The sequence below is a fragment of the Tenrec ecaudatus genome, chromosome 9, assembly GCF_050624435.1.
Source record: "Tenrec ecaudatus isolate mTenEca1 chromosome 9, mTenEca1.hap1, whole genome shotgun sequence".
Taxonomy (NCBI): domain Eukaryota; kingdom Metazoa; phylum Chordata; class Mammalia; order Afrosoricida; family Tenrecidae; genus Tenrec; species Tenrec ecaudatus.
In genome coordinates, this window is record NC_134538.1 from 158,274,887 (window position 1) to 158,286,766 (window position 11,880).

The following is an 11,880-nucleotide window of genomic DNA, read 5'->3' on the forward strand; positions in this document are numbered from 1 at the left end:
TAACTGCCTGAGCCGGCGGTCGGGGTCCCCACCCAAGGGCCCGGGGGCTCCAAAGGCCTAGCGCGAAGCCGCCACTGGCCACTCAGTCCCCTGACCATACCTTCGACGTGTTGTTCTTTGTAAAGTACCCTGAGGTGTGCCGTTCTGAGTAACAAAACGCCTGACACTGAGCGCAATAAACGTCGCGAAATACACAGGCAAAGAAAGTAATTTAGGAAGATGAGGCCGGGGCTCGGGGGAGTCAGGGCTATGGAGAGTCAAAGTGGAAAATGAAAACTGGGACAAGAAGGACAAGCGAAAACAATAGACGAAACGTTCAGACGGCGGTGGGAATAGGGGGCCCCCCCGGGGTCGGGCACAGTGGGGGGTGGCCGCCCAGGGTCGGCGCGGCGCGCAGTGTGGGGGCTGCCGGGCGTGCGGGCAGCTTCGGGGACTCTCCGGACTGCCCAGAGGGTCTGTGAGGGCCACCGGGGCGGGGGACGGGGCTCAGGAGGGCAGCGCCGCCGAGGACTCGGGCGAGAGAAGCGCCACGCTGGACTCGGGGGGCAGCCGCGGGTTACCAGTGGGCGTCAGCGCGCTGACACACCTGCGAGCCGGGGGCCGGCGCCCGGCGTAGCCAGGGCGGCAGCGGCAGGGCCCCCGGGGGAGCCGCACAGGTGAGCAGAAGCCCCCGGGCAGGTAGGAAGGCGGGCGGGCGGGCGGACCCAGAGCCCTCACCGCTCCGCACAGACGACGCCGCCGCCGCCGCCGCCGCCGCAACGGTCCGCGGCCCGGGCCGCGCCCGCCCATCCCCCGCGCGGCGCGGGCCCCCGGGCGGGCGTGACCTTCGCGCCCGCCGCCCGCGCGCCCCCGGCCCGCACCACGCAGCCCGCGGGGCTTCCGGCGCGGCCCGGGCGCCCGCCGAGCCCGCACGGCCGGCCCGCGCCGCACTCACCTCCTCAGGGATGGCGGGCTCCGCGCCCGACGAGGCCGCGGCGCCGGCGCCGGCCTCGGGCTCCATGTCCCCGTTGAAGAGTGCCGGGCCGTGCTCCGCGCCGCCGCCGCTCAGCGCCGCCATCTTACAGCAGCCCGGGCTGCGGGCCGGCGGGGGGCGCGGGCCTGCGGGCGGGGCGCCGGGGGCGGGCGGCGGGGGGCGCTCCGCTATGGCGGCCCGCGGCCCCGGCGCGACCGAGCCTGAGGGGCTGGGGAAGGACACCGGGCGGGGGGGCGGGGGGCGGGGCGGGGGCGGGGGCGGAGACCGGGGAAGTCGCCGCGGCAACGGCGTCACCGCGAGTCACGGTCGTGACGTCACCTGCGCTGCGTGACGTCATCGCGGGCGCGCCGTCGCGGGGCGGTGCCTCCCCCTGCCGCCCTCGCGCTGGGGCTTCCTCCGCGCACGGTTCCCATGGCTGCGGCGGCCACCCGCTTCCGGTCCCCGCGCCCGTCCGCCCGCGGCCCCGCGCTGCGAGCCTCGGCCCGGAGGGGCGGCCGCCGGCGGCCTCGCGTTCCCACTCGCCCGGTGGGGGGACTTGCCCCCGAGGCTGCAGCACCGGGCAGGTTGGCGAGGCATTGATTTAAGAACAGCTGAGCGAGCACGGCGTCTCGACGTTTTCGCGAAAGGCTGGCCCGTTAGTGGGTGCAACTGGAAGTCCTTTCTCTGACGAGAACCGTCTTCTCCCGGACTCTGTGTCTTCCCCGGGTTCATTCATTTAAGTGTTCCGTTGAGCGCCTTCCATGCGCTAGGGATTGCAGCACCGAAGCTTGAGCCGTTTTTTGCCAAAAGCAACCAAACACCCTGCCACCCGGTCAGTGCTGACTCATAGTGACCCCCGTGCGTTGCGGGAGTGAAACGCCCAGTCTTTCTCCCGCAGAGCTGCTTGTGGTTTCAAACTGCCGACTGTGTGGCTCCCAGGCCAACGCGTCACCACTATGCCACTGGGCTCCTCTAACCATTTTTCAATTTCAAGAAGATCCTGCAGGACCTGCCACGGACAGAAGGCACTGAAGCGTTGGTTGTGTGGAATAACAATTGGGAAAGCCAGACCAGACTCACTGCCATCAAGTCGATTGTGACTCACAGCAAGCCTGTGGGTAGAGCAGAACTGCCCAGTGGGTTCCCAATGAAATGTTTCCCATAGCAGACAGCCTGGTCTTTCTTCCGTGGAGCAGTGGGTGGGTTCCAACTGCTGACCTTGAGGTGAGCCGCTCAATGCATAATCCACTACACCAACAGTCACCTGGTCGACTCCTCTCATAGTGATGCTGAAGGGCAAAGCGGAACTGCCCGCTGACTTTGTGGTTAGCTGCTCAGCTCGAAACCGACTACACTACACCACCAAGGTGCCCAAAGAGGTGGGAAGCCGGGAACGACGGACACCACCTATGTGGGTGTGGTAGTTATATAATGTCATGTCAACTTGAAAATATATAAAACTATTGAGATGATATTCAACCTGACAATCATAAGGAGTGCCCTGGGAAACACACACACACACACACACACACACACACACACACACACACGCGCGCGCGCCTCCCCGCCCCTCCCCCCAGCCCTCTCTTGCCTTTCCCTTCCTGATGGCAAATGACTGGGAGACCTGTCTCCTGTGAGGAGCTGTGCCACTGGATCCACACGGCCTGTGATCTTCCTGCATTCTGCATCATTGCATGTGGCTGCGTGAGGGACTGACGGACTTGAGTGTGACTGGGCTGGGATGTTTTCCTGATACACAATCACTTCTTGATGTCAAGCTCCTCCTTACACATGTAGGAGTGTCACTGGATTTGCTTCTCTAGTCAGCCTGGCCTCACACGGGGGAGTGGGGTTTCAGGGGACCCTGTCACTGATTTAATGAGACGGCTGTGCAACGACATGGGATTTATTTCTCTTGGTATATTATCGTCCACAAACAAGGAAATATATAGATAAACAGTAAACTAAATTTAAATTTAAAAAGAGAGTCAAGAGTCACAGCCTTAAAATCCCCGCAGACTCCTTCCCCCGCCAAGCTGACCGTTTGAGCAGCTGTACAAGGAGGACAAGTAACACTGCGACAGGACTTGGATTCTTTCATGACGGACAAGTTCGTTTCAAACAAGCAAGCAAAAACAGTTGCAGCCTGGGAAACCCACAGGGGCAGTTCTCTGTCCTACAGGGCCCTGTGTGTGGTCATCCACTGGGTGGCAGGGAGCTTGATTCAGTTTTCCACCCCAGGGCCTCATCTTTCCGCAGGTTTTCAAATGCGTGCTCACCAGCCCCCCACGCAGCTTGCAGCATCACGGCCACATGCAAACCACCACAGTCCAGTGACAGCCTCACACCCCACCCCACCCCCTGTGGTGGTTACCTGTGTGGGGATGCCTAAATCTGCCTACGTCTAGACATCTCCGCCTGGCCACCACGTGCAGCATCTAACTACCGGCCAAGGTGCCTGCACCAGAAGACGCCACGGACGTGTCGCCTGGACGTGTTCCAACCAAGCTCATCCCGCATCCGATCGCTCCCTGGCTGGCATCACCATCCCTGTCTGTCATTGCAAAGATCCGTGGCCCCACCTTCTGCCTCTCTTTCTACTGACCCACAGTGCATCCCGTTTAGAATCTCAATTGCAGACCAAACACAGATGGTTGCGGCAATCCCAGCCATCGCCTTTTTTGTGTCTGAATTCAGCTGCCTCTGAAGTGTTTCAGCACAGGTGAGTCGTCTGTGGGCGCATACCTCCTCGCCTTCCCGCATTTTGCACACTAGGTGTACCCTCTGAGGGAAACATCTGGATTTTCTTTCGTCTCTAGCTCTTTACTTCTTCGTTTGCTATTTCTTTCACTGTCTTTTCCCCCCACCCCCTAAAACCCTCAGTTTAGCACCTGCCGTCACCAATAAATAACTTCTGGTTGCTTTTATTTTAATGATTCAATAGTCTATCAGCTAAGTAAGCCCAGCTAATTCAATACTTTTATAAATATATCCACTTTAGATTACTGGGATAGATGTTCATCACAATTTATACATTAGAGCAACATAACAGGGTTGGAGCCAAATATCCTAATGACTTGGGCCTTTTTGCATATGCAAATGGAGCCTTGGTGGTGCAGATTCTAGGAGTTCGGCTGCTTAACTGCAAGGTCAGTGATCTGAACCGACCAGCCGCCTGGATGGAGACAGATGTGGCAGTCCGCTTCCGTAAAGACGCCAGCCTTGGGAACCCTCGTCTGTACAGAGCAGTTCTGCCGGACCCTACAAGGTCGCTGTGCGTTGGAATCAACCCAAGGGTAGTGGGTGATGATAGTTTGGTTTACATGGAGGCTAGCATACCTCTCCTATGATGCACAGGAGCCCTGGTGGCAGAGAGGTTACCCATTGGGCTGCAAACCACAAGGTCAAGAGTTTGAAACCACCAGCTGCTCCACGGGAGAGAGCCAGGACTTTCCACTCCCGTAAAGAGTGAGGTCTCCGAAACCCACAGGGGCAGTTCTACCCTGCCCTGTAGTCCTTCCGTGAGTCAGAATCAACTCAATGGCTGTGGATAGATCCTGCGGTTCAGAGCAAGTGTGACTTGGTAGGTGACTCTGTCTGCTCTGTTCATAAGGAATCTCTCTGGCACCAATGCAGACGCATTCTCCCCGAGTTTATGTGGGGCATTCACTCTCCCACTCAGAAAGGTGGTGGACTTGGAAGATGGTCAAGGTGCAGGGTGTTGGGAAGTGGAGGAGCCAGGGCAAGGAGAATGAGTGTCCTCTCATTGTGTGTTCTTGATTGCTGGTGCTCTGGCTGGGGCTAGATCAGTAGATGGTGACATGTTTAAAAGGTGATGGGGCAGATCTTGTCAGAACTATTTTGGGGTGTATGTATGGATTGTGATAAGAGTTGTATGAGCCCCTAATAAAATGATTTTTTACTTTTTTAAAAAAAGAAGTATTTGGGGGTACCAAAGAGACCCCAAATCTGAAATATCATTTAAGGAGAAGAATGACTAAGTCTTAACAGAGACAAAGACAACACAACGATACAGACCAGGAAACCAGAAGCACGAGGTCATAATCCAAGGACGCACAGAATGCTAGTGAAATAAGGCAGGGAACAAAGAAAACTATCATAAACTCTCAATTGGTGACAGATCCATACATCACAGGCACAGGTGAGACTGCAGAAGCCAGACACAATTAGGAATCAGACACACAGGTATGTTCTGTCAGACACAGAAGGGCTTATAAAATTGGTCCATGACCTTCTGACCAAGGCAGTGGAGACACCACTGATAATTGGGCATGCCTCAAGACTGTATGACACCCCCCCTTCTATCCCCAGTACAGTGACCTCCATTAAGGGCAAGCCCCTAGGAGAGACTGCCCCTCCCTGGGCTGGCTGGAGAGAGGTGGAATTAAGCCAGTTTTTGATCCACTCTGCCAGAGGGCATGATCACATCCTTGGTTAAAGTTCTGGAATTCTGTGGAGGCTTAATCTATGTGGGGACTCTACAGATGGATCTGGGGCATTTCCTGTCATCCAGAGCCACCTGTAAACCAGGGTGCTCAAAGGTAAGCTTTTAAATAGTTATCTGTGGGAGACTGCTTGCGTAGAAGGGCAGCAAAAAAAAGAGGGAGACCCTTGACGAGGTGGATGGATTGACACAGTGGCTGCTCCAGTGGGCTCCGACGTAACGACCGTGAAAGCTGCTCGGGACTGGGCAGTGTTTCGTTCTGTGGTGCTCAGGGTCACGGTGAGTCGAGGTGGACTCCCCAGCACGCCACCACACCACATGTCGTTGGACTGCTCGACTGCTGCTCCCGTGCGTGCTGAAGGTGGATGGATCCAAATAAATACTGAGCTGCTCAGGCATCTCCGTCCACAGAGGTAGTGAGTTTGAGTCCTGTGTTTTCCATCCGGCCAGGTTCATGAGTATAGTCATCCTTTATGCGGTTGAGAAGGAGATCTGTCATGAATAAGTCATGGGTCTTTCAAAATTCTATCATGTGATCCCGGGCTATTTCTCAACTCTAGATCCTTCCTCTTTGTCTCACTTTCCGGTTCCAGACTCCAGTAGAGATCAGTGCCCCCATGACGACACGTGTGACAGATTTCATAGTGGAGAAGTGAAAAACATCTCCACCTGGTTCATCAGTGGCTTTAGTGGTTGGTGGGTAAAACCAAAGTACTAATCATATTACCTGGACTTCCTTGTAGGCTCATGGTTATATCCTATTACAGACAGCATTGTACTTCCAGACAGATCTTGAACTGTTCTTTTTGCTGATGAATGTGAGACCATTCCTCTTGAATCTGTCATTCCCAGCATAGGAACCAAAGGACTGCCTGATTCTAAAGGGCCAATACGAGTCTATTTCAGCTCATTGATGCCTGGGACATCAATCTTTATGCCTTCCACTTAATTTTTGATAACTTCCAATTTTCCTAGATTCATTCTTCATACATACATCTCACGTTCCAAGTATTGGTGGGTGCTCCAGCTGTTTCTGCTCATTTGAGTCACAGCCCATCAGCCTAGTAAGATCTTGGAAACTCAGTGACATCCACACCACTGAGGCTGTCTCGGCCTTGAGGACGCAGTTCTTGCCCAGCCACGTTTTTAGTGTCTTCTACCCTGAGGGATCATCCTCTGGTATTGCATCAGGCCATGCCCCACTGATGTTCAGAACATTTCGGTGACTAATCCCTCAGAAGTGGACTGCCGATTCCTCCTTCGTAGCCTGGAAGCGCTCCTGAAACCTGTCCACATGGGACACCTGCTGGGATGTGGAACACAGCAACATGCAAGCTACCACAGGAGGACGTAATGACAGATGAGTAATGCTTTGTTACCTTTACTTCTTAGTTAGACTCTTAAGGGTGTATCGGTATTACTGGTCTTTACACCCAAACCCAACGGACTGCCATGGAGTCAGTGCTGCCTCGTAGTGACCCTGTAGGATGGGGTAGAACGACCCCCATGGGCTGCCAAGAGAGACTTAGTCTTGGTGGAAACTCAAAGTCCTGTATATCTCGCGTGAAGCACCTGGTGGTTTCAAGCTGCTGACCTTGCGATTGGCAAGCCAGTGCGTAAGGACTACATCACTCAGGCTCGCTAGTCTTTACAAAGAACCCGTGTTTTTTAATGATTATTTTACTAACCGAGAACAATGTGGTTACAGGGCGTCATACATCTCTTGGTTGCCTTTGATGATGAAGAGGAATTTACAATGTATTTCCACATAAGAAATATCAAAGAAGCTCTTTAAAAAATAAAATAAAGCCGCAGAATAGACAAAACAGCCAATGATATGGCAGAGAGAAAATAAGGAGGCTAATAGTGATAGACAGAGTCCTATCTGATGGGGTTGTTGGGTAAGCAGTCGACCGCTAATGGTAAGGTTGGCAGTTCAAACCCACCAGCCCCTCTGCAGGAGGAAGATGAGGCTGTCTGCTCCCATAAAAATGTCCAGCCTTGGAAACCCCATGTAAGATCATTACAAGTCAGAATGGACCTGGTGGCAGTGGAGTAAGTCTAACTCAGACCTTTTTTAAAAGTACCACCAAGGGCAATTTATGTGGTGGGAAAAGTGAAGTCAAGTTGGTACTGAAATGGAAAAGGCTTCCTCACTTATCCACAGTGTCTTGCCCCAAAGTATTGTGGACTATAGGGGTGTTGTGATCAAAGGCTATTTTATATCCAGGTAATTTCCTTTTTATTTCCTGTCATTTTATTTATTTTATAAACAGTTAAAAAAAACAGTTTCATTAGGACATCCAAATAGCCTACAACTCAAAGCAAGAAGAGCTGTACAATCACCATCACAATCAGTTTTAGAATTTTTCCTTCATTCTTGTGCTCGTCATTATTAATTAATTAGCTTCCCATTCCCCCCAACATCCCCTGCTGTGTCCACAATTAACCCAGTTACTGGGTTATATAGATCCATCCATCCAAGAACGTACAAAAACACAATATGTACAGGTATCTCCTGTCATTAGCAAAGCAGAGTGCATTTGTTAACGCCTTCTAAACAAAATAGCAAAATTGATAACATTTCTAAGAAAGTTGAAAACATTTCCACCCAAAGGTGAGTCACAAGGGCAAGAATAGGGAGCAATCCCAACCAGAAGGCAATCCCGGGCAGGCAACACGTTTGTGGTGGTTGACTTGTTCTTAAATCTCTTTGCTAATTTAGGAGTATTGAAAGTATTATGTATGACAATTCACAAAAGAATCATGTTGCGGAAAAAAAAAAGAATCATGTTGCGGATAGTGGAACTGAAGGTATCACTAATGAACGTGAAGCCTCCATTTCACATATCCACTTGGTTACTGATAATACCACCAGCTCCTAGTCTTTGAGAAATCTATAAGACAAAAGAAAAAGACAAAATTCTGTGCGCATACAGTAAGAGGCACCAGGCTTTCAGGAAAGAAACTGAGAGAACTGAGCCCTCAAATTCATTAATTTTACCTTCTGCCACCACCGGCACTTTCTGTGAACTCTGACCTTTTAGTGTGGTCACTCACTGATAATTGCTATGACTTATGTGCATAGTAATGCGAGATTTTGCCGCACATACTTTGGCCACATTATCAGGAGACACCGTCCCTGGGAAAGGACATCCTGCTTGGTGGGACAGTGGAGGGACAGTGGGAACGAGAAAGGCAGAAGGCAGTCAAGGAGACGGCTTGTCCAACCACAGGTCAAGCCTGAGGACCGCTGTGAGGATAGTACGGACCAGGCCGGGTTTCCTTCAGTTGTGCGTCCAACGGATTCGGCAGTGCCTCACAACATTGCTTACTTATCAGTAAGGATCCGTATTGTGTAGAAACAGGGAAACAAAATGTAAAGCCATAGAATAAACAGAACAAACAATTATAAGGCAAAGAGAGCGAAAATAATGGGGGTAAAAGTAGTAAATGAATATGTTTACTGCAGCCTCTCTCATCACAAATGAGCTCAGTTTTATATTCTTTTTACCAGATCCTCGATGAGCTGAACTGGCACAGTGGCTGCCACAGGGACACACACCACGTGTGAGGATGACGTAGGACCAACCTGTGGTGTACCTGGGCTCCTCTGGGAGCTGACCCTCACTTGCCGCCACCTACCACCAGCACCAAATATTAGTATAGTATCAATATTTCTGTAATATACCAGCAATTTAAACTGGGCAAAAAAATCAATCTGGTATATTTTATGTGCGCCTTCTTATTGAATCCTTTTATACTATCTATTATTCACTGTAATAGAATTGTCACTTTATTACTAATATTAATAATATCTTCTTACTGCTATTCGTGCTATGGATATTAACAGTGTCTATTTTATTACTGATATTCTGTCTTTAACATATTCCATATGTATAGATTCTTATTAATTCTTCCCACCAACACTGGATATAGAAGTACCTTGTCAGGGTCTACATATTAGTTCCATTGGCCAGAAACTTAATAACGTTTCAATTCCGTGTCTGTTCACATGAGAAATATGCATGTTCTTCTTGAGAGCTCACTTGGTAAATAAGGGAAAGCAGCAGTAAACTTTTCTAGTACACCTAAAGGTGGAATTGGAAATAGTGCCCAATCCTTTCTACACACACACGCACGCACACACATCTTCTCCACATGCCACCCCTCATCTTTATCCCTCAGCCCCTGCCCTCCCCTGGAAGCCTCTCTTCCATCCTTGAATGAATTTCGGTTTACCGGCACCTTGCGCAAGTCACATCATCACCCGAGACGGTGCTGAGCAGCTTCAACCTAATTACCCCTGTGATGACTACTCTCCCGGAGGTCAAGGTCTAGGCCTGTCCTATCCTATCCGTAAATTCCCCTGAGCTCATCCAACCCCCCAAACTGGTTCTGCGCCTGTTTTTACGCATCTCAGCAAATACAGGGAGCTAAGGCAGCAGGCAGCCACCCACCTGGCTAGCCGAGCTATAAACGGAGGGGTGACTCTGCGGCTGCAGCATGCCCAGCTACCGTGGCTGCCTTCACCTGGATCCCCAAATGCCTGCTGAGTCTTTCTGCTTCTCCTGCATCTCATCCAGGTGACCTTCGCCTCTGACCCTCGGCAGCAACATCCTCGCAGCCTCCCTGCTCCCACCCTTATTGCCTTCAGCTCCAGAGTCCACCCGGAAACCAGAGGACAGTCTTCAATTAACGTCCATCATTTCCTCTCACTGCCCTGCTTAAAACCATCCGATGACTTGTACCCGAGCGCACTGAGGACACAACCGCAGCTGCCCAACCTAAAAGCTGGCAAGGGGCAGCCTGCCCTCCTCTTCCATCTTGTCTTTGCCAAGACAGTGCTCGGACGCATTGGCCACGCCTGCGTTCCCTGCAGGCTCCAATCTCTCTCACACACGACGGCCTTGCACTTGCTTTGTGTTCTGCCCAGAATCTACTTCCTCCAGGCCTTTGCATAGCTGATATTTTTTGTTGTTCACCTCTCAGCTCCCTGGCCATCAATCTATCACGCTGTCCAGACACCCTCTCTTGTTCCGTGGTGTGTTTCCTTCCCCGCTCTTCTCAGTGGTTTGAGCCTGTGTGTGTGTGTGTGTGTGTGTGTGTGTATGTGTGTGTGTGTAACGGCCGTGCACCTCCTGATGAAGCTGGACCTGTCTGTTAGAGAGGGGAAAGCTGAAGACCTGGCTCTATGTTACAGGGGAAAGGAAAGGTTCTTCGACGGGCACCTGCTTCTTTTAAACGCCTGAGGGAAGCTTATGTATCTATGGAGCCACCACGATGACACTCTTCAAGATGTGTGAAGGTCTTTTCCAAATTCTTCCACCATCATCAAGATACCCCTCCCGCCCACCCTGCTCCCCCTCTTCCACCCTCGCAAGCTTCTCAATGACCTTTAGAGCGGCCACTGCCATTTGAACCCTGTCCCATTGATTGTTGACACACTCAGCAGAGGAAGGGTCATCTTTCAACAAATGGTGACAGTACAACTGGCTGTCGCCACGCAAAAGAGTGAACTTGTCGTTTGAAAACCCACCTGATACCACAGACAAAACTGAAGCTGAAAATGTCGCAAGGACTGAAAGGTAAGAGTTAAAAGTGCAAAGCTCGTGGAAAGAGACCCAAGTGTGGATGTTCATAACATGTAGCTGTGGTTTCATCCGTACAACACTGCAACACAAAGCAAGGGAGACGCAGGTAAACTGAACTTCGTTAAAAAAAATTGTGTCAAAAGACACTACCAAGAAAGTGAAGAAAAACAACAACAAAATCCTAGACCACAGAATGAAAATATTTTCTAGTCATATATCTGGTGAAGGTTCAGAAAAGCTAGAACATGTACGAGGCAGCCACAAGAAGAGTCTATTATCCAGAACAGCTATACCATGTCTACAACTCTACAAGAAAGAAAGAAATAACCCAGCCAAACACTGGGCAAAGGACATGAACAGACACATCGCCCAAGAGGACAGTCAGGCAGCGGACAACTACACGGAGAAGGTGCTCACGGTTCTTAGCCATGAAAAGCCCCCAAACAAAACCCGCCGCCGTCAAGTTGATTCCAACTCCGAGAGACTTGATCCAGGGTCTCCAGGACTGTAAGTCTTTATGGGAGCAGACAGGCTCCTCTTTCTCCCAAAGAGTGGCTGCTAGGTGTGAGCCATAGACCTGCGGTTCCCTTACCTCGAAGCTCCACCAGGGCTCCTTAGGGAGATGCAGATCAAACCACAATAATATCATTTCACTGTGCTAGCATGGATAAAAAAAAACAACAGGGGGTGGGGGAGAATAAGTGTTGGAAAGGCTGTGGGAAAGTGAAGCCCCTATTCACTGTTGGTGGGAGGGTAAAATGGTATTACCATTATGGAAACCAGTACAGTGATTCCTAAAAATAACTAAAATTAAAGCTACCTAAAGAGTCCATATATTTTTAAATCCTCTTTTTTCAAAGCTATGTATT

The 11,880-nt window shown here is 51.2% G+C and overlaps 1 protein-coding gene and 1 long non-coding RNA gene across 4 annotated transcripts in view; one reads left to right on the forward strand and one right to left on the reverse strand.

The window, feature by feature from the left end:
• The window catches only part of BRAF (B-Raf proto-oncogene, serine/threonine kinase), a 79,035-nt gene extending 77,870 nt beyond the window's left edge, over positions 1–1,165 (reverse strand). For 2 of the 3 annotated variants that reach the window (XM_075558753.1, XM_075558750.1), the window contains exon 1: positions 935–1,165. In XM_075558753.1, the coding sequence (XP_075414868.1) occupies positions 935–1,057 (123 nt within the window). In that variant the 5' untranslated portion in view covers positions 1,058–1,165. The remainder of the gene's footprint in view (positions 1–934) is intronic. The other variant, XM_075558751.1, reaches the window with a different exon arrangement.
• Positions 1,166–1,478: 313 nt separating this feature from the next.
• On the forward strand, positions 1,479–9,124 carry LOC142456603 (uncharacterized). Its single transcript, XR_012786077.1, has 3 exons — positions 1,479–3,674; positions 6,684–6,781; positions 8,935–9,124. It is a non-coding gene; the product is annotated as an uncharacterized LOC142456603 (long non-coding RNA).
• The last annotated feature ends 2,756 nt before the right edge of the window (positions 9,125–11,880 follow it).